This window comes from Ostrinia nubilalis, chromosome 5 (genome assembly GCF_963855985.1).
Source record: "Ostrinia nubilalis chromosome 5, ilOstNubi1.1, whole genome shotgun sequence".
Lineage (NCBI taxonomy): Eukaryota > Metazoa > Arthropoda > Insecta > Lepidoptera > Crambidae > Ostrinia > Ostrinia nubilalis.
The window spans coordinates 12,978,567-13,002,578 of NC_087092.1; the positions used below are offsets into that span (position 1 = coordinate 12,978,567).

At 37.4% G+C, this 24,012-nt stretch overlaps 1 protein-coding gene across 1 annotated transcript in view; it reads left to right on the forward strand.

The window, feature by feature from the left end:
• LOC135071969 (adenosine receptor A2b-like) overlaps positions 1-23,817 on the forward strand; it is a 110,123-nt gene extending 86,306 nt beyond the window's left edge. The window contains exons 2-4 of the mRNA XM_063965876.1: positions 14,885-15,093; positions 21,226-22,278; positions 23,654-23,817. Coding sequence (XP_063821946.1) covers positions 14,885-15,093; positions 21,226-21,930 — 914 coding nt within the window. The 3' untranslated portion in view covers positions 21,931-22,278; positions 23,654-23,817. The remainder of the gene's footprint in view (positions 1-14,884; positions 15,094-21,225; positions 22,279-23,653) is intronic.
• Positions 23,818-24,012: the final 195 nt, after the last annotated feature.

The following is a 24,012-nucleotide window of genomic DNA, read 5'->3' on the forward strand; positions in this document are numbered from 1 at the left end:
TCTAATTTTTCTTCATCAGAAAAGGGTTTGGAAAGGCGAGAAAACAAGCCATGCATTATGGAAGTGTAAATTATAATATTTTCTTTTTCGCCTTGTGTGCGCGACCTAATTTCAGCAGCGAGGCGATAATCATAGTCACTGCTACTGAAGTCCTTTTTGAGAATGGTACACAACTCTTGCCATGTGCCTACGCGATCTTTGTTATATCGGTACCAGTGAAGTGCATCATCTGTGAATATCTCGTAAGCTAATGACAGAATTTTTTCGAAAGAAATACCTCGCGATTGAACAAACTCTTCAGTTTTTTGGATAAAGGAGTGTACACAAGTTTTTCCTGAAAATTTTAGTTTCGCTATGTCTGAAGTCAGACTGCGCTCACAAGATACCGAAATAGCAGGTGAATCGACATTAGAAGTAGCAGATGTGGAAGGAGCGTTAGAGATCGATAATTGGCTTTTTAAGACGGTGAGATCTTTGTATTGCGAGTTAAAATTAGATGTGCACACCTTGTAAACGTCAGCGACTTCAGGAGTGTTGGTAATCCTATTGATGCGGTGATATAGGTGGTTAAGTAGTGTCTCTGTTCGAAGAAATAGATTTTTATCAAATTTAGTTTTTAAAGTAATAATGTTATTTTGAGACTTTAGCAGAGACTCTTTTACAAATTTGAGATCCTCGTTTGGTTCTAAGTGTGATTCTAGTATGTCTTCAGGTTCAATGTGAGTTAATTTGGAAATTTGTTTACGTAGATCCGATACGGAATCACCGGATCCGCCTCGTAGTTCAACCTCATATTCGAGTTCTGCCTTTTGTAGCGAAAAGAATTTAATTGGGTATGACATTTTTACTCGGGTGTGTGTTGCAAAATTTAGAAAACTAAACTACAACAATGATCATAAAAGCGAAATCAATGCGTGGTAATATTATAATTATGTTGTGCTATGTTAGCACTTACAATTTATTTAATTTACAATTTTTATAATTTAAAATTACAGATTATACTAGTTTGATGTACAGTATATACCACACAAGGATGACAGAGTTAGCAAAAATCAGCCTTACAACTAGGGTTTAGAAAGCCAACACCAAAAAAAAACCATTAAATGCTTTAAGAAATCTCAGTAGCGTTTCGGTTGAGATAAAAATACCTTGAATGGGCGCCATTGTACCATCCTTCTAGATATGACGGTAACAAAATCTATATAAGAGAGAAAAAAAGGAAACAAAAGAAGTTGCTAAATCTATTTATTAATTAATTTAATTCTCAGGGAGTGAGTTCCTAAAATTAGTCTCAACCGACGCACTACTAAAGTCTCTAAAATCCAACCGCACTGTCCTTGGTTCGCTCGTAGTGGCAGCAGCGACAAGCAACGCTTGCCACGTCAGGTTCGGCGTCGCGGGGCAGGCGACAGACGATGGTCGCACCGCAGCGGTTCTCTTGACGGAGGAAGGAGCCCTGTAATCCACGTCATCGGTCGTTTTATTGAATGTCCGATTTTATAGTTTAGCTGCGACATCAGCTTTAAAGCGAAGCAGGGGAAAGATTTGTGCAAGAAATAGTAATTAATGATGCGGCAGCCAAACAAAATCAACTTTAAAAATAAATAATTCATTTTATCCACTAATACTGAGACTATAAGAATTTACTAAGTAGGTACTGAACTACTGAGTAAATATTTCACATTTGTTTGTGTAATATTCCTATTTTTAAGTACTAAAGTTATTTAATAATCAGCTTAACTAATTAAAGTAATCTATGGTAATAGTTAACAATATAATTTACAATTAAATAAAGTTTCTAAGGTGACATGCACAATTCGATGACCATCGAAGGTCAAAGGTCATGTCAGGAACCATTTTGACTTATGCCTATGTGCGTAAAATAAAAGAGGATTCTGCATAGAACGTTTCAATACATACGTTTACCAATTAATAGGAGTAATAAAAATAATTAAATACGCACTACTCATGCGAGCACTAAAATCTTATATCTACGTAAGCACTTACCTACTAGGCAACTAGTTAAGCACTAAAACTAGGTGGGATAGGTATTAAAATTAATTACAACACTCACCCGAGACTGGGGAAGCACAACAAGTAATTTAAATAAATCGATAAGTATTAGGAAGTTCGACCTCGTGGATCGCGAGTAATATTTTTCTAAGCGAGGTGTACGTCCGTGCGTTTAGAAGCTTCGCAGGGACTGCGAGTGACATAAGCGCCGAGCCGAGCCGGTCGTAAGTTGCTCCCGTGCATTGAATGCATAGGAAGCGTTCACTCACAAGGTCATAATCTGACGTTCACTGAGCGCGCAATCCAAATAATTTAAATAACATCTTTGCGCTCGCGCCGGACTAAGCTTACAATATGTACAGTTTTAGTTGTTAAATTCAATGTAAATATAGTTAATAAGATATATTTGTTTTATATTTGTTTAGTTTTTAAGTAGTTTTGAGTTTTAAGTTAAGTTGTAATAGTTTTAAGTTGAGTAATTTAACGAGCCGTTACACATAGATAAAAAAGTATATTTTATAACAGTGCTTTCAGTCGAAAAAATATTCCCTGAAAGTGGTAGGTACAAGTACAAGTAACTAGTACTTACCTAAGTGACGCACTGGAAAAAAATGGTTCAGAATAGTTCAGATACTACTATAATTTTATACTATTAAGTTTTATCATACGTCACTTTCAAATTTTAAAAAATCAGCAATAGTAAATTCGTCAGCGTGTAGAGGAAAAAACTCATTCTTAATAATCTATGGTTCTAAATGTCAACGACCAAATCACAAAAATGTGTACTGTCAGCAATACTTTATCAACAATTTAATAAATATTACCGAATAAATTCTCTATCTGGCCTGTAATTATCCTATGTATAACTAAATTTTATGTAAGAAAACTAAACAAATAATAACAAAAAGTGGTAAAATGGTTTTCTTAGGATAGTAACATCGTGTGAATTTTTTGTGACATTTCGTCGGCGATCCGCAGCTGACTTCAGTTGAGTTGCGTGCGTGTGCGAGCCCGAGACGTACCGCGTCTGCGCCGCCGTAAATAAATAATTACACAATGTTAAAGTTAACTCGTGCGCTGCTATGCGCACTCCTAGTGCTAGCTGCATTAGGACCTATAAGTGGTGGAAAGTTCGGTGGAAGTAGAAGTGGTGGATTCGGTCGCGGTGGAGGACATTCTTACCCAAGCTCACACTCTGGGCTCTCAGGAAGCGGCTCAAGGCATTCCGGCGGACTTTCTGGTGGAGGCCACGGATACCCATCGTCGGGCGGTAGCCACAGTTATCCTTCATCGGGTGGTAGCCACAGTTATCCCTCATCTGGTGGTAGCCACAGCTATCCATCATCTGGTGGTAGTCACGGCTATCCATCATCAAGCGGCAGTCATGGATATCCATCGTCAGGATCAGGACTATCAGGATCAGGAGGCAGTCATAGCTATCCGTCTTCGGGAGGAAAATCAGGAACAGGATCACACTCATACCCCTCCGGTGGTGGACTCTCTGGGGGACATTCCCAGAGCAATAAATATCCTAATAGAGGAATATCTGGTGGTACGCACACCACCCATACCACCATCAACCACAACTACAACTACGCGCCACCGAAACAAATCAGCTATGCCGCCGCCCCTGGACAGCGACCGGTTTCTTATCCAGTTTACCATGGCGCTCCGCCGACCTACGTGTATCAATACAAAAATTCAGGAAGTAAATACGGTACTTTACTTGCTGGCTTGGCACTTTTGAACCTTGGCGCACTTGGAGCTACAGCTTACGCAGTTAGCCAGAACCATAATTCGCATTCAAGTGGAACAAACAGCTACAAGCCACAGCCAGGTGAATATTGTAAATTTGGCGTGAAGAAAGACAATGGTGATTATGAGGAAACCAGAATCGACTGTCAATTGATAACTAGTTTCATCCTGCAAAGTCAAGGTACCACAGCTCCGGCTGGAGGCACTAACTCGACCGTCGTCACCACCAGCACGAATGTCACTGTAGTGAACATAACAAACGGCGTGGTGGAACAGCAGACTACGACTCCGCAACCGGTTTTGTACCAAATGTTGGCGAATGGTACTCTTGTTCCTGTGAATGTTACTCTTCCCGGTGCAGTAAATACGACAGCTGTTAATGGTACGGACGCGTCAAACGGCACCGTGACGTCATCGATGACCGTGACGACAACAACGACTAATACGACAGTGACAAATGCTCTTGACGTGAAAGGGAAGGAGATTCAAGTAACGCCGGGGATGCAATGCTTTGTGATGAGGCATACGCCGACTACAAACATGAGGAAGGCAGTGCCCTGTGGCTTGCTGCAGTCCTACGCCGATCAGTCCATCAAGAAAAACTCTGCTGCTAGAAACATACCAACTTTCACATTGCTGTGTGCCGTCGTTGCATATTTATTTCACTAACATGTGTGTATATTGATAGTGCCAACATGAATTAGTGTGAGTGAGACATTCAGCTGCGCGAAATATTGGTAGCTAGGTCTTAAGTGATCATATTTTTATTTTCTACTAGTACTTACATAATATCTGTTTGTGCATTATCAAAATCAGTTAGTACTAATATTACAACTGCATAAATTATGTTTTTCTATTTGCATCGTTAATTTACCGCTGTCCTGTCCTAGTTAGTGTAAGTAAATGATAATCTCGAAGGTTCTTACTTGAGTGGGGTTAAAAATTTCTTAACATAAAATGCCATTTATCTATTACTTTTATTTATCTCTACTTAATTCGTAAATAAAGTGTAAATTTTGTCCACAATGTTATGATTGGCTAGTCAGTTACTAAGCAGCTAATTACCGCTAATTTACGGTTATTACTGGATACCCTATACATACATCCGACTTTAATACACTGTAGAAAACCTAACACTAAAAAATAATGTATAATGGAACAAAATAATTTCTCTAAAAAATTAAAATGCATGGAAAATTATTCAGTAAATCAGAATAAGTATCTAGTTTACCAAGGTCATCTACCTTTGTGTACACTGATATAAAAAATCAGAAAGTACCTAATAAGTATAAATAGACGGGACTTTACTAGCTGGCCTGGCGTTGGTAAACCTTGCAGCTTTTTCAGGCAACTCCAGTTTATCAAACTTATCATTCGCATTCTATAAATTATACGTCCTAATGTAAATTTGACGACAAAAAAGTCGCGATTATGAGGAAAACAGAATTTGATTGTTAATTTGATAATCTTAAATTAAACAATATAACGACAGCTCTGAACTGTGGTACTTGCTGACTGTAGTCACCACTATCACAAAATTGTTGTAAATAACGAATGGGAAGATTGGGCAGGCCTCTCACTAGGTGGACTGACGATCTGGTGAAGGACGCGGGAAGAAGCAAGCATATTATGTATTTCACTATCGATATCTTAAACTGTGAAAAACGAACGTCCAATTTTATTAAGATCTACTTTATGTTTATTATTCCTCAATGATGCATTTGTTTCTCAATTATAAGGCTGAGTTGCATCACCTAACTTTAACCGTAACTATAACGAAAACCGGTGTGTTTCGTATGACGATTGACAGCTTTTTGACGTTTGTCAAAGTTAAAGTAAGATGATGCAACCCAGCCTTAGACTTGAGAATGATTGTGTAGTGTAAGATTATTGTTGTCTCTTATTATTATTTTATCTCAGACTCAAAATTGCCCTCAATTAAAATATAATAATTAAAACCACAGAGTGGGTTTTCAAAAGACATTAATTCCGATGAACATGTTTGTAACTTCTATATTAGTTTTAGATTCGGTGATCAGACTTTTACAACATCACAGATTGTTTTCATCTGACTATTGAAAAGATCTTTACTATTTCTTATTATGTACTTAGTATTAATTTTAAAAATGTATGGCCAATGTGTGATATAAAATAAACACTGTTGTTGTTTTTTCGACTGAATTAATGCGTGTTATTTGACTCTACCAGAGTTATTACTATGTATAAGTTAAACGCGCGTTGAACACATTAAAATTAACATTAAGGCTGAGTCGCATAGGTACTACCTTTCTTTATCCGTTACTATAACCATAACCGGTGATTTTTTGTATGAAGTTTGACAGACATTGACGTTTGTTAAAGTTATAGTGCGATGGTTTTAAACGTGTCAACGCGCGCTTAACTTTTTATAATAACCCCTAGCTGTCTCACAAAACAGTTTTTTTCCTGTCAGTGTGCGCATCTGCGTCATCAGGCATCGCAAACATAATAAGATCCTATTCATAATAATGAGCGTTTTCGAACGATACCTAAGCCAAATAAGGTGACCCATCCCTTCTATTATAATGGTACTTGACCGTGATTGCCTTAAATTTCCACAAAGGGATATCACATAGGTACCTACTACTCGTACAACCGATTGTGTGGGACGGTGTTACGCCTTTATTCTTTAGTAAGTATGCAATTTGGAGAACTTTGGTCTATATAAAAAGTAATACAATTTCTTTTTTGTCTTCGGCTCATAGCTCCAGTGGATTGGTTTCAAAAATACTGAGTAAGTGTCCTAACTCAACCAGTACACAAATTCTCAATCGAATAGGTACACACGCCCACACTGTTAACTATCCATTTCCGTTTTTGCTCTCGCTCTAATCAAATGGCGATTCTTTGCGATAGAACGAGATGACATGACTTTCAATGGGCAGGTAACACTGTTGGCGATAGTACCTATTTGATTAATTCAAAAGTTTTCCGCCATCCGTATCTAAACCGTTCTAAGGGCATTTTAGGGATGTTTCCTGGGTCAAAAAGCAAGAGTTTTAATTAGTCCGTCAGTTAACTTAGTTAGTTAGTTTTGCAGGGCAATCGAATACCGCACTTAGCCTCATGATAGGGCCATTGTGCGCGATTTGTGGTTTATCTTCCTACTCCAACCACCCGAGATCCCCCCAGAAGGCGAGCAGCCCGTCCAGGCTGCTGCAGGCTTCCTGTAGCGACGACGGTGATCGAAGAAATTGAGCCCGTTGTTCTTCCACGCTACTGCACTCCATGAGCACATGCTGCGGTGTTTCCTCTGCCTCCATGCACCCCCTGCATAGTGGGCTGTCTGTGACACCTATATTGTATAGGTGCTTGTTTAGCATACAGTGTCCGGTTATGACACTTAGGACCTTGCGGATGCTGTCCCTGTTTAGTCTGATGAGGCTGCGGGAGAACTTTTTCGATACGTCCGGAACCGCATCTTTTGTTTGCCTGCATCCTTCGCTATTTTTCCATTCTGTGTGGTGTTTTTCTTCTGTTTTGGAACGCAGCCAGTTCCTGATCTGTGCTTGTGGTATCGGCAGTATTGGTTCCGGGCCAAATACTGTTGTGTCCGAACCTCTTTTTGCCAGTTCATCCGCTGCGTCGTTGCCTAAAGAGTTACTGTGCCCTTTGATCCATTGCAGGGTAACTCCATTTACAGCTGCAATGTCTTGGAGCGCTTCATGGCATTCCAATATAAGGGCCGTTGTTATTGTGTTGCTTTTTAGCGCTTGCAGTACGGATGCACTATCCGAGATAATTCTTATGTTTAGACCTCGGATGTCTCTGGCTGTTACCGCCTGTGCTGCTTTGGTAATTCCAATGCATTCTGCTTGGAAAATTGTATTGTGTTTATCTAATGTTGTTGATATTCTTATATTAAGATCATTCGAGAAGACACCAGCTCCTGTACCCGTTTGAGTTTTGGAGCCGTCCGTGTATATCCTAACTTCATTGATTCCAGAGTAATCTCGCGTCTCCGCTGTAAGTTGGATATTATATCTTCGGTCGAAAATGTGTTCACAGGGTATCCTGTCGATGGGTGCCTCAGTGAGAGGTATTTCTTTTATGGTTTTCTGCAGGATCGCAGAGTGTCCTGTCTCCTTGTTTTGCTTCCATAGGCCGTTTCCTTTAAGTCTTAGAGCGGCTGCTTGCGCTTCCTCCTGAATGATGAGATCTAAGGGTCTAAGATTCAGAAGGTACTCAAGTGATGCCGATGGTGTGGTTCTCATGCAACCAGTGGCCGCTATGCTTGCTAGACGTTGCAGGCTTTGGAGTTTTGATCTTACTGTGGATAGTTTTGTTCTGGGCCACCAGACAACTGATCCATAAGTGACAGAGGGCCTGATAACTGATGTGTAGAGCCAAAGTGTTATCTTAGGGTTAAGACCCCATCTGCTACCAATGAGTCTTTTACACTGATAAAATGCTATACAGGCCTTCTTTGTCTTGTTTTCAATGTGACTCGCCCAGTTCAATTTGTGGTCAAAGGTGATGCCCAGATACTTCACTTGTGTTGAGAGGGAGAGTTTTGTTTTAAAGAGTCAGTTAACTTATCAAAAAATACTCTACACGTATTTTTCACTTTTTCAAAGTAATGAAAATTTAAAGAGATAAAGCGCGCCAAAGTTCATAAGAAGAGGCCCGTGACGTCAATGCGTGCATAAAAGTGCCGCACGTTGTGACGTCGTGCGGAACTTCAACGCACCGTAACTATGTAATTATTTGTTAGATTGACAAATAAAAATATATGTGTCCAATATTTTTTGATATTAAACATTACGGACTAAAAAATTTTTTTAAGGCAACTAGCCTACAAGTGTTCAATCTAAACATTTCGTTGGACAATTGCCAATATTTACATAAAAATATTTCAATACAATCCAATCTTACGCGTAGATTCGTGTTAGTGTGTTATTTTCAGTCAGGAAAACACAGAATTAATTTATTTCAACATAAAAAGTATAACAGTGTTAGATAGCAATGTTATACACTGTGATTAAAGTCACACCATATTTATATTGACCAAACTTCCCTGTCCAGTGTTAATATAAAATGAGAGATCATGCTTGAATCACGATCAACTGAAAATAATCACTGAATTGACGACATAGGTAAAAAATAAATTGAGTAGGGATCAGCCCCCCTAGACAAAATGCAAAATATGACAGTTTTTATGTCGAAAGATGGTCGAAAAGCCTTTGGCTTGTCTAGACCCACAGGATATTCTTCGAAAATCGTTATTTAGTAATACATTACAGAAATAGTAAAAATACTTTTATGTCGTATTATTATATTATGCGCATTTATATAGGATTACAATAGTCCATTAGCATAAACTTCGTTGATATTACGAACGAATTTGAGATTATTCCGAATATTATACGACGTGAGGTCGAGTGTGATGCTCAACGACATATGATATTGCAAACCCTTTTCACTTTTGAGCTGTCACAGTAGGAAATAAGCTAATGGTAATTTATACTAATATTATAGGTAAAGCTGAAGAGTTTGTTTGTTTGAACGCTCTATAGCTCTAATTTCAGGAATTACCGGTCAGATTTGAAAAGTTATTTTTGTGTTGGATAGCCCATTCGAGGAAGGTCTTTAGGCTATGTAACATCACCCTACAGCCAATAGGGGCGGAGCAGTAAAGAAAAATGTTGCAAAAATGGGAATTATTATTCACACTATTTTCACGCGTACGAAGTCGCGGGCACAGCGAGTAATTTTGATTAGGTCAGGTCGGTTGATGGATTCGTGGCCCAATGGGTTAGCTTAGCACTCGAGCGAATATGATAACCGTCAAGATAACCTATTTTCAGGCTAAAATTGCTTACAGGGTATAGTTTTACTAATACATAATAGTTGACATAGTTTTCTTATCGGAAATTCTTGGTGTGTATCTCACCCGATAGAAAGTGCTGAAGCAAACGCCCAGAATCGTCAACCATAGAGGAAAATTGAGGAAATGACATTCTACTTCCAGCTAGAGAAACATTTGATAATGATGAATTAATTTTGAGCTTCCAGTGAGCTATGGAATTGTCAGGCCTGTCGTGTCGTTATACCTACGTCAAGTGATTTTTACGCTGTGACTTAGCGTCATCCGTGGTTGAGAGAGTAGGTAATCGCCGAAGGTCCTGGGAAGCGAAATTTTTTGAGATATAAGTAGGTAGGTATCTACATTATTCGATGTATGTTATTGTTTTTGAATGATGACCCAAATACGCCCACCGTTTCTTACGACCGCTGTGCTTATCGGCTGGGAAACCACAGCCAGATTGTCTGTACATACCAACTTAGTTATCGCTTTAGTGGTCATAATTCATACCCAAACGAAACAATATTCAAAACTTGATTTAACGTCAAAAATATTCTAAAGGCTGAGTTTCATCACCTTAACTTAATTTTAACCGTAACTATAACTTTAACTAGGGTTTTTGTATGAAGTTTGAAAGACTTTTAACTTTTGTTAAAGTAAGATGGTTCAACCAATCAAGGTTTCTTCCTTTATATCAGGACATTTTGGTGTGTTTTTGAACATACCATTCAATAGAATCAAAAATCAAAATCAAAAATATTTAATTCAATTTAGACCACTAGTGGCACTTATGAACTTACTTAGAAAATCTAATTTCGCAATTAATTTATTTACGATCAAGTTACAACCAAATCATTTTCATATCTGAAAAACGTGAAGTTCTTCATAACTTTTTCCTTGATGTTATTAAGTAGGTATAATAATGTAATTCATAACTTAATTAGTCAATGTATGACATCATACACCTACGTACTATTTTCCCAGCTGCAAATTCCTTCAATATTAGCTTTTCAACAAAGGCATTGAAGAATGTTTTTCAGCCAGCCAGCCATTTTTTCACACTCTTTTACATGTAAGTAGAAATAGTAAGCAAAAAAAATTCTCGTAGCAAAATAGCATCTATCTCAAGAACATAAGTTGCCACTGAGTTTAGCTTTATGTGTTGTCGTCTGTTTATATGACTTTTTAACAGCAGCCAATGACAAAACTGACAAATCGTTTATTATCAATAACGTGGTTTCTCGCTCCGTATGTAACATTTGTGTGAGAGTTAATAATACGACTGTACCTATATTCATTTGGGTGACTTAAATGAACAGATGCGTTTTAAAACCTATGAACGACTAAAGTAGGTATAACAGTGATTAATTTCACGTTCTTCATGAGCTCTGTTTACTTATTTTGTCATCCATATTCGTTAAATATTATCTAGGACTCAGTTTAGCCCTTAAGTTAACTGGATGAGAATATCATGTTTTATGTGCATTTATCTTGTAATAAATAACTCAGCCAAGCCAATCTTAGATTAGGGAGCCGTGAAACAACATTGTTTTTACACACCAATAATTTTCTGGGTGCCAGTCATTTTGTTATTTCTTACTTAATATTTAATTTGCGTCGTTAAATTCTTAACAGCGGTACGAGTGATGCGAAATTTAGTAGGCAATTGGAATGCTTGATTAGACAAGCCCACACATCATCGTGTTTGGAATCGTAAAGACTTTTTATTTATTCTCAAACAATGCTAGGAGACTCCAAGTTGGACTGTTGCATTTCAAAATTCAAAGTTTATTTATTGTGAATCGACACTGTTTTAGGTACTACAATGAGGAAGGTTTATTACCATTCGATTCTAGATTTAATATATTTTGTAACCTCCGTCACAGTTAACTAGTTAAAAAGTTATGGAATGAATAAATAGTTTCGCTGAACACAGCCTGTCACCACGGCCATGAGATTCATTAAAATAGAATAGGCTAAAGATTTTACGATAAAACTCGACGTCAAGTCTTGAGCTTACGTAAAGTGGCGAACAATAGATTAAGAATAAGTTATTCTTTTCATAGAATTAGAATTAAGTTAAGTACTTAGTCCTTTTCATAGAATAAGAATTAAGTTCTTTTCATATGCGATAAATTATACATTCATACTTTAGCTAGGCATAACTGTCGGTAAGTAGGTATGTACTTATCTACACTTCTACACTAATATTATAAAGCGGAAAACTTTGTTTGTTTGTAATGAATAGGCTCAAAACTACTGGACCGTTTTTAAAAGTTCTTTTACCATTTGAAAGCTACATTATCCACGAGTAACATAGGCTAAATTTTATTTTGGAAAAAAACAGGGTTCCGTAAAATATATACATAATGTAGTCCACGCGGGCGGAAAGCTAGTAACTTATAAGTTGCGATGGAGTCACATTTTTTTAATTTTTGCAAAATATTTGCCGATACCGCGTAACAGGAAGAGGATAATATTAAGACTAAGTTTTCTAACAATTTGAATTTCAAATCCGACCCTTTTCTTATAGGGTTTCTTTATGGACTTTATGGTAACAATATTGGAGAGGAATTTTGGCTAGTTTGTTTAAAAACATGTTTGTGATCGCCTCAATAACCACGAAAATGTTTTTTATTTCTGAAGTTTCATCGTGTTACCATAATTATTTTCAATCCCCATTTTAATTCTTTGAAAATAAGGGGCAGAATTTCGTATTTTTATGGTTTTGTAACTAAAAAGGAATAAAAGGAACTCTTAAATGACTTCGTTATTAATCCCTTGGAGCTGTGAAAAGGTTTATTTCGCATATTATTTTGATGCTCGTCAGAAGTAGCAAGTAATGGAAAAAATCTGAAAAATTACTTTTTCAGACTTAATTGTCATTTCAACTTATATTTGAACGTAAAAGAAAGATAATTCAGTAGGAAGGAACATGAATAACGATATGGAACCCCCAGTACACGAGTCGCACTCGCACTTATTAACCGGTATTTATACACAGAGGAGAGTAAGAAATAAACTCTAAGTTTTAGTGATAGTAAAGTAAACACTTGGAAAAATGGACCCATTTTCATAACTCGAGAAAATATTTTAATATAAAACCACTGACGACCGTCTACCATTTTTTTTTCATAATAATACATCATAGGATTATTTCTTAACGAGTTTCTTATCAACTTTAATGTGTTATTGCCAGTGTAGCTATCAAAGTATAATAAAATTTTAAAATTTACCTTCTGCGTCAGCGGACCGTTCAAATACATTGGTTTTCTGTCAACTTGACTCATTCATTGTTCTACTTCTACTATCTCTGTAAACAAATGACTCAAGACTGTGTTAAATTGCATTTTTGAACAAGTCCGTGTTTTGTTCTAGTATCCATTGTCATCGGAAACTGGTATTTTGTGGTATTCTTTAGTATTCTTATGGAACTATTGTTTTCTATAACTATTATTTTAAATGAAAGAATGCTGCTTCTTTCTTTGTCAGTGTAATATAATTTTTGAACGAGAAAAATTGTGAGTTATTTTCTTAATAAGTATTGTTTCGTGAACACTGAATTCTTCGCTCACGAAAAACAAAACAAAGTATAGCAAAATAAATTTCGTTTCCGCTTGATTGAGATTCAATTATACAGTATAGGTATCAGTGAATAAAATGGCATAGTAGATTTCCCAGAAAAGGAAGACGAATAGGCAATTCGTAGGGTAGGACAAGGAAATGTCATTTCTTTTAGTAAAGGTCACATTTCCCTTTATACTAAGAAAATATCGTCCCAGAGTTGTAAAAGAATTATTGTTCCAAGGATTGTTGTATGAAAATATAGTGCTCGTAGCAGTTAACCGTGACATCACGTAGTAGGTACTTTTCGGGGCGATACTAGCTCCATTACCTAATATGTAAACTTATTTCAATTGAAAATAAAGCAAGTGTATACAAAACTGAAACAAGAATAGACTAAGTATAAGGGATATTCTCTATTTATATAACCATCTGAAAGATACGTGATCTAGCACAAGGATTACGGTCTTATAGAGCTTAGTACGGGTAGGGATTCGCTGGGACATGCGATTTTAGTACTTACTGCTAATTATTTCCCTCCTTTCTCCACCGAAGATTGCACAGGCACTTTCACAAACGTGATTCGCACGGGTTAACATAATACTGTGTATTGTAGAGCGAATGCACAATGCAAAAAACGCTAATATTTCTTATAGTTATGGTCAGAAGAGTAGTTATGTGGTAAATAAATCGAACATTTAGTTAAAAATCAACTTTAGTTTCGCCTGCATCTGCTGTGTAGCCAAGATAAACAGCCTCCTTGATCCTATAAAACCTAAGGCTAAATAGGTATGTCCCACCAGGGGATATAAAGCTGCCATAGGAATAACAACAAAATTAATCAGAAGAAAAGTTAGAAACTGATCGATTTACGTTTACTACGTAGCAGTGTTTATTACAAACCTTTCTTTGTTATCTGGAAGAGACGCTTCTAAACCGATTACCGCCTCAATGATGTCATTTCAATCTATTTTAACTGTAATATTTTATGCCAATGGCCAGAGGTAAACGTAAACGAACAATGGCATAAACATTCACACCGCGAGAGAGAACGTTGACCAAGCTTCCGGTGTTATTGTTTCACCCAGTCGACGTCGATGCAATTTTTAAAACCCTGTTCAATAGCCCATTATGATGGTATATGTAGATGACATCATATTTATTTTAATGTCCAACATAGAGCTAGCTCAGCTGCACCGCATGTGGACAATATATTGTATGAACATCTAGTCTAGTAGGTAATACATCTCACAATCACGCGATTTAAATCGCGCGAGTATAAACGCGTCATTTGGACAAGCTCTATGTTTTGGTTAATTGGGTTCAATTTAAATACTTGCGAATTAATTAGACTGAATATTCACGCATCTTGTAAAACTTGTACAGCATCTCTTTCTCTACATTATCGAACAAAATCATAATATGCAATGTAATATTTACCAAATAACATGTACCTACCCCAGATTTCTAAATAAACAACATAAAAGCAAATACATATACTAATTTTGAGCTACATTCGGAACGAAATTACCTCGGCCTTGGCAATCTCTAAAAAATGTACGTAATCCCACTGTAAAGAGTGGTATTATGTTTAAAGCCCTAATATATTTTTATTATTGTTTCCAAATATCAGTAAGTAATTAAATATGGTATTTTTGCTTTACCCTGGCTCTGGCAATTCTAATAAATTTTTCTTCTTGGTTCCAGTTATAATATCAGTATGCTGGGTGGCTGGTGCGGGTGTGGGCCTGCTTCCACTCTTCGGGTGGCATGCTGCGGAGTCGGCTCCTGGCTGCTACTTCGTGGATGTAATGGACTACAACTATCTGGTGTTCCTCTACTTCGCCACTATAGTAACGCCGAGCGTCCTTCTTGCTGCCTTCTACGCTCATATCTACAGAGTAGTGGTGAAGCAGGTTGGTAACATTATTATGGATGACTCTTATGATCACACGCTGCGTAGTCGGTCCTTTGCTGCTATTTTGTGGATGTCATGGACTACAACTACCTGATGTTCCTCTACTTCGCCACTATAGTAACGCCGAGCGTCCTTCTTGCTGCCTTCTACGCTCACATCTACAGGGTGATGGTGAAGCAGGTTGGTCACATTACTGTACTGGATGACTCTTTGATCACACGCTGCGGAGTCGGCCCTTTGCTGCTACTTCGTGGATGTGATGGACTACAATTACCTGGTGTTCCTCTAGTAGTAACGCCGAGCGTCCTTCTTGCTGCCTTCTACGCTCATATCTACAGGGTGGTGGTGAAGCAGGTTGGTATCATTATTATGGATGACTCTTATGATCACACGCTGCGGAGACGGCTCCTGGTTGTTACTTCGTGGATGTCATGGACTACAACTATCTGGTGTTCCTCTACTTCGCCGCCATCGTCACGCCGAGCGTTCTTTTTGCGGCCTTCTACGCTCACATCTACAGGGTGGTGGTGAAGCAGGTTGGTAACATTATTATGGATGAGTCTTATGATCACACGCTGCGGAGACGGCTCCTGGTTGTTACGTGGTGGACGTAATGGACTACAACTACCTGGTGTTCCTTTACTTTGCCATCATCGTCAAGCCGAGCGTCCTTCTTGCTGCCTTCTACACTCACATCTACATGGTGGTGGTGAAGCAGGTTGGTCACATTACTATGCTGGATGACTCTTTGATTACACGCTGCGGAGTCAGCTCCTGGCTGCTACTTCGTGGATGTGATGGACTACAACTATCTGGTGTTTTTTTACTTTGCCACCATCGTCACACCGAGCGTCCTTCTTGGGGCTTTTTAGCCTCACATCTACAGAGTGGTAAAGCAGGTTGGTTACATTGCAATATTATACTTCATTATCATGTGGAACTTATATTGGAATCTAGAAATCAGTTGTTTTATACTAAAATCCTATCGTTATTCAGGTCGATACAAGGTCGGGTTTGTTTTGGGCGAGATAATTTTTGCGACAGTTATTTTTGGTGTGTAGAGCGCTAAGCAAAAATTAACCGTCACCCTGTGGCTTTAAGCTTTTGATACGCTTGGATTACAAGGTTGGGAGTTATACGTTATCTAGAAGTGCTCCCGCGACCAGTAAAAGCTCGTAGCAAGGTTCACTGTGAAAATAAAAGCAGCTCTATATCCTACTGGCTTACAAAGGATTAACATGTACGTACACTCTACACTCTACAGCATATCTGATTGTACATATTTGTTGAAAAATTGGATCTATCACTAGTACATAAGGTGCAACAGTGTTTACTTTGGTGTACCGTTGTTGTACCCATAATTGAAGCTTGTTCAGTACGACATAATTTTACAACGCAATTATGTTGTCTGCTATATTTTTGAAATGTGTAAATACAGTAAGAATACAGAACCTAAGTGTCTCGAAAACTCACAAATTTTACATTAACGTTGCGCAACATCTTTACCCATTACGTATCTTCTTCAATTATGAATGAATTAATCATAATATGTAGTTATGAATAAGACAATCATTTTCCCTATTTTACGCGTCGGTAAACTCGGAAGAACCAGCGTAACTTCAGATTGCAGTTACTTTATTGTGGGTATATGTATACAGGGTGTCCCATAATGGGTGAATCAAACTGCTAGGGGAGGTAGCTCTACTAATGTACTATCCCTAAAAAATTGAAAAATTTTTTTGAAATCTGAACTTTTTTTAAATACAGTGCTCTCTAAGCTCTAAACTCGAAATCTAGTAATTATTTTCAAAAGTTTGTTTACAGATAGACGAAGCGATCATGTACAATTAATATTAGTAAGAAAAAAGTACAAATAAACTCCAAACGCAGCAATTATAGCCAGATACTTAGGCAAAGCTGATTTATGTTCACTTTAAAAAAAAATGTTGTGTCCTTATGCGCTTTATTTTTTCATATTTTTTAGGGATAGTACATTAGTAGAGCTACCTCCCCTAGCAGTTTGATTCACCCATTCTGGGACACCCTGTATACATATACCCACAATGTGTCCCTGTATGTGTCTGTTCTTACGTAGGTTTAAAGAATCATAGTTTTACCCTATGATAAATGCATACTACTTACTAGTTCTTTCCATGCATACTTCAGTCATGTAAGTAGTTACTAGTTACTTTGTGGTAGAAATATGCTCAACGACATAATGGATTTCCATCGTTAGGAGTCTCTCTCTATCATGCCATTAGCCACATAGAGTTTATAAAATATTTTTGGAATTATTAATGAAATACGCTCCTACTTCATAGACTACAGTCTACATACAGAAACATAATATTAAGTAGACAGTAGGTGCCTAAATACACAAAACAAAATATTAGTTTCTTGATACTAGTTTTAAAAACCTGTTCTCAAACGATGTTTTGTATCTTATCACTCTTAATGAGTCTAAAGGAGATACTCACTGTATTCTATTTCGATTCAAAATTGGGATCGTTTCGCTGTATTAAGTTACGACTTACGAACGATTCAGTATTTAGTATATCTATGTTATATTACAATCGAAATCTACATGTTTTATTGTCTACAGCAGGAGTAGTAGATCATCAGTCATAGTTTTCTCGGAATTGGTATAAAAACAGACGGTCAATACGGTCATGTGCATTAAATATTTATGATAATAAGTAGAGAACCACTGATTGCGATGTACCTAATATTATTAGATGCGTGTATAAAACTGTTATTATTAATAAGATTGTTATCAAATGGAAAAAATATGTATAGACTTCTACTCTGCGGATTACCGAATTGCAGAATGTAGGTGTCAAGCCTATCTGTTGCTTTAATTTGTATGATTAGATTTCACCAAATCAACGAACGACCTTCATTGTTAATTTTATCCTTTCTGATGTTACTCGAATATTTTAGGCACATAGGACTTATCTAGAACTTTTTTAAACGTGAATATAATTGTATTCTTTTAGAAAAATAAATATCTAGAACCATAAAACCATAACTGGAATGCGTTGTGGTCAACGCGCGTCAAACAAAATGTTATCAGTCGAGGAACCTGCTCTGCCTTTGTTTTTTTAACATAATGCACCTGCGCTGTTCGTTCATACAGTTACTTGTACGGTCGAAAGCACAACAACCGACTCAAAATGACGATTTTGATCGATGATTTTAAACCTTATACTAAAGACATTCACTTCAAAATGCATTTAGATTACGCCGTAATTTTGAGGAGGCATTGTGTATTGTATTTTTATCGACAACGAAGCCCTAGGCATGCGATGCAAAAACATACTACGAGTTCACGATATAAAATTCACGGCTAATTTTGTACCTTGAACTCCAATACCCTAATTTCGTCGTCGTAATGATTGATCTGTCAGTCAATTTTAAGTGGGATCATATTCTAATCTGGTCCAATATCCTGCCACAATAACGAGAAAGTCGGGAAATCTCTTCAAATAAAATCATTAATATTTCAATGATTTTTTTATTTGAAGAGATTTAATTTCCTATATTTTTTCTGTTTAATTTTATGCGAAAAACTAATTAAAGTTGAGAATTGTATGGAAAAGCAAACAATACATTGTATGAAAAGTTTTGTTTAGAATTTAAGGCCGGGTAGCAGAGAAAATGGCGAAAATTAGGTTTTCATTTTTCATTTTTGAGGTACTAAACAGTAAAATTAAAGGCTAAGATTTTTATTGGGCATAGTTGAGGATATTTTCTAGGGCTATTAACGGATGGAAACACGATTTGATGAAGTTGACTCGATAGAATAAATTCCCAAAGTTACCTCTATTCGTTTTCTATTTTATGGTTTTATTTTTAAAATAAGCGATTTGAGATTCTAAATCTTTTACTAAATTAAAGTTCAGAAATAACTTGAGGGCTTTTAACGGATGAAATTTTTATATTGCGTCTTATTTAGTTACTATGTTAAAAAATGTGGAAAAAATCGTCCATGACGGCTTGGACAATCTCAATCAGTCGCGCGGTAGCGCTTACGGAGGACGGACGCGTGTCAGTGTTTTGGCCGTGACAGTTCGCGATTTGTCAATATTTTTGACAATGATGACTTTGATGAGTCACAGTATAATAATATCAGTGTTACTGGAGAAAGCTTAAATTTTTGATAATTAAGAATTATCAATTTTGTCTACCTATTGAAATTTAAATCGTTCGCATCCTTTTAAACGAAGACTCTACTCATGATACATAGTACATTCCTCAAATATGAGACAAAACCAATGAGTTAAAATTACATTTTAATAGTACCTACATACAATCGTCTTACACTCTTTAGAAGAGCACACTGACACAAATAAATAATAAAAAATACTGTCTAAGGTCTGTAGCTAAAGGTCTAAGCTGTAAGATAGAAGAATCTTCTAGCCAAAAAGATGGCAGATGCAGCAGATGTCAACGGATTTAAAACTGGAGTTCATATGACTCCTTGTAGACTTGAGTCTCTAGAGCGTCCCTTCCTCCACCATGCGTAAGAATTTTCACAAAAATACTGTCTAAGGTCTGTAGCTAAAGGTCTAAGCTGCAAGATAGAAGAATCTTCTAGCCAAAAAGATGGCAGATGCAGCAGTGTCAACGGATTTAAAACTGGAGTTCATGTGACTCCTTGTAGACTTGAGTGTCTAGAGCGTCCCTTCCTCCACCATGCGTAAGAATTTTCACAAAATACTGTCTAAGGTCTGTAGCTAAAGGTCTAAGCTGCAAGACAGAAGAATCTTCTAGCCAAAAAGATGGCAGATGCAGCAGATGTCAACGGATTTAAAACTTGGAGTTCATATGACTCCTTCTAGACTTGAGTGTCTAGAGCGTCCCTTCCTCCACCATGCGTAAAAGTTTTCCAAAAATACTGTCTGAGGTCTGTAATAAAAGTCTAAACTGCAAGATAGAAGAATCTTTTAGCCAAAAACATGGCAGATGCAGCATATATCAACGGATTTAAGACTGGACTGGCACCACCTTGCAATGTCATCCTCTCATTGTTATCTGTAATGTAAATTATTTTTAAAATGTATTTAAAAAATAAAATGTTCGTTTTATTATTTCAATAATCTGACCTCTCAACTCAACTACACTACACAAACACCTTTGTTCGCAACTGTACTGACGAAACCTCGATATTATACCGTTCATTTAAGATGGCAAGCTTTTTGCTGCGGTAATGCACTCCAGGTAACCGTGTGTGATGCTTATTGCTCATAGTGATTTTCGATACAGAGCCCCGTACATACGTTATACATAAATTGTGGAAAGAAAACACCCAGACCAATACAAACAAATATGTATGCAATTTTAGTATGATATTTTTATTTATTAATAAACAAAAAGACTGAACAAAATTGATGCATGTACTGATTAATGTAATTAACCACATGCAAAGCTTTGTGAATTGCAACAACTATAATAATTTACTATCCAAGCTCTAAATAATCGCTACTACGAGTAACTGATCATAAAATGTTTTTCCAATCGCTCAAGCTCCCGAGGATCTACCGATAGGTCGGGTGACGTAATCTTGAAATTCTTTTAGCCCGCGCGGAACTTCCGGAAGGTCGGGTGACGCCACGCCTCTTTGAACCGTGTTTACTTTGGCAGTTATATTCCATATTTATTCGATTCTAAAATATATTCCCAAAAATTTTGGAAAGTTGTTTTAATTTGTATCACTTGGATATGATTTGTATTAGAAAGTGCTGTGAGTGTGACGCTTGAACGGAAGGAAGTCAACCTAACCTAACCAACTGCGTATTTCTAAGTGCGTATTTCTATACTGTGTAGCCGCGAGAGCTCTTTGGCGCGCTGTCTTCGGCGAAGTATTGCGCGCGCAGATTTTGACAGCGCGAAATACCTACTTTAGCAGAAATACCAAGCCTTAAGACAAGTGGTCAGAAGCTTGAAAAATAGTAAAGGAACGAATAGTAAATACGAATGCATATTTGGCTTATTAGTATCTCAAGCAAGACAACATGACCTTCAATACCTCAAATACGAAACCGGTTTCCTCATACCTGGCTGTACAATGAAAACATTGATTTAAGATTCTTTTAATGATGATATTAACAGGTCTTTTATTTACTTCCAGCTTAGCGCAGTGGTGACCGTAGAAGGAAGCAGGGGCAGACTCGCCGGAGGGACCATGCTTCGAGTGCTCGGGGCAGCACAGAAGCGAGAAGTCAAAGCCACCCAGAACCTCGCCATCATAGTATTCTTCTTCATCGTCTGCTGGATTCCACTCTACACCATCAACGCTGTGAAAGCTTTTATGCCGGATTTAGACATACCAAATCTGCTGACATATTTTTGCATAATATTCTCTCATCTTAATTCTGCTATCAATCCTTTATTATACGCATACCATTTAAAAGACTTCCGAGCAGCTTTGAGAGGACTCATCTGCTCTATCCTTGGAAGAGGAGTCGTGCCAATTCCTGCAGCTTACAGACCCCCTGTTCCTGTCAGGAGACCGGCTTTGGAACGGTGTAATGCTCTGAGAGAACGACCGAGGGTCTACGTGCATTCACCGGTATGGCTTCGGCAAAGGGAAGCAGAAATGCGCTCCGAAGCAGCGACTGATGGCAGAAACAATGTGGCTGCATCGAATGCGTTGGACGCGGAGCCGTTTCTTAATCGGAACGCGACGGACAGTTCGAGTGGACGTCACACGCCTGAAGGTCGAGAGTCGGACGGGCCGTATCTCATACGATCGAATGAGGAAAGATGTCAGAGTCCATACAAACGAGTCGAGGACTTCCTAAGGCGAGTGCGCAGTGCCAACGGCGACAGCTGACACGAGCCTTGCCGGGGATGCCCGGCGTACGAGTATAATAGCGTAACTTGAAGCTTTAAAACATGTCAAAGACATTCCTTTATCAACGTACCTCACTTCAGATGGGGTGTCGTTTGATTAGTATAATGGTCCATTCTCACTTTATCGGCGATCTGGCTGGTTGAAAATCGGAAGGTCTTCATAATGCCGAATATTCGTGCTGACGCAAAAACTAATTTATTTTCATGATTCACTGTGACTTGCACGTAATATGAAGTTGTAGGGTGATAGGTACATATACCCCTATTGTTATGGGATCCGGCGATTTTCTACTGATACCGATTCTTAGTGTGAAGGGCTAGAGAGTCAGTATGGATCTCAGATCATAGAAGGGAATAGATGTGAAACGGGGGCGTGGCGCGTGTCTCCGCGATATGCCCAGAAACGAACATCGCCCGCGACGCCAGGTTAGTCGCGATTCAGTCGTACTGAGGAAATGTTCTCCGATATTGTTGGATAATGCGTCGTAACGTGCAATAACATAAGTGAAACGAAGAACTACAGGAACAATGAAGTCATTTACCACATGTAAGTATTGCAAATCCATTGGTATTTTGCTTATAAATAAAAAAAACTAAACATTTTTACGAACGAATTCAGTGCCGTGACATTTACTGCGATATCGAAATTAGTGGTGATAAAAATTCAAACACGTTGTACATTGACGATTTAGTTAGCAACCACTTTATGTCATGCGTAACTACTGCGCAATGTATTTTATTTCTTCCGATATCCACTGACGCGTGAAAATACACAGTACGGCCGCATGTGCCGGTCGTAACATAGTGCAGGGCTCGTGTTCTAATACGGTTTCCTATTATCGATAAATAGAAGTAAATTATTATTTTCTATTTTCTAATTTTGAATGAAAAAATCATGAGTTGCTTGCGATTTTTAAGTTTTTACAAAAACAATAACAATAGTAGAAGGGATTAGTAACTGTCAACTATGTAATTACTATAAGAGCTAGTTGAAAGCCTAATATAGGCATTATTTTTGATAAACATAGGCGGTACGAATTTCGCCATAATTAAAAAGTTAATGCGCGATAGTAGTTAATAATAATTACAGTGATCCTGTTATTATTATTAAAGTAAATAATAATATATTACCAAATGTAAATACTGATAAAAATCGCAAGTACCTACTTAACCCATGACTTTTCATACAAACTTTGTCAGTCTATAACTTCTATACTCCATCGATAACGACATTGAGCTTTGGTTGGGGTAAATTAATATAAGGTAACTTCATTTAGTCCCAATAATTGATTCTGAGTTTTTCGTCCATACAAAATGGAACTGACTCCTTTATGCAAAAATCGTTAAAGAACATAATAATAATAAAAAGGTTTTCATACAAGCATTTTTTAAACCAATTTCGAGCCTTGCCCCCAGGATTTAAAGTATCGATATCTTATCGACTCCATTTTATCTTTCTTCTCTCTAATTGCTTTTTTCAAAGTGTGCGTCACGTCACGCGGCCATTGATTGGCCATAAGGCACGCCTTCTGGCCAATCACAGCACTTTTAAGCCGGTTGCACATGTTGTCGTAGACTCTCAGTCGCTTTGTTTTTACACAGTTGAATGTGTGTGTGGGAGCTGTGGTGGGGGAAATGTGGGGACACTGGTTCTCGTTGTAGTTACGCGCGACTTCATATCTATTCTCTTTCTATGATCTGAGGTATGGATTTATTCTTGTATAGATGTTGCTCGTAAATTTTCTACGAGTCATAGTTTTGTTAAATGAATATCTTGTAATGACCGTGCTGTATTTATATTGTTGCTTAAGTATTTAAAAGTTTGTCAATTGTTGTTGTAAAAGTAATTAAATATTTGATTTTCAGAGTTGTGCTTTTATTTTATACACAAAACCAATTTTATTTTCAATCAACCTAACTATTGATTTTAGTCTGTAGATTGCTCGTAGTCAGTCTTTAAGGAAAATGAACTGGAAGGTTAATGCTATACCTGGCTGTTTCTTGGTCGATGTAATTTACCTTTACAACATGGATAAGGAAACAAAATATCTACCTAGATATT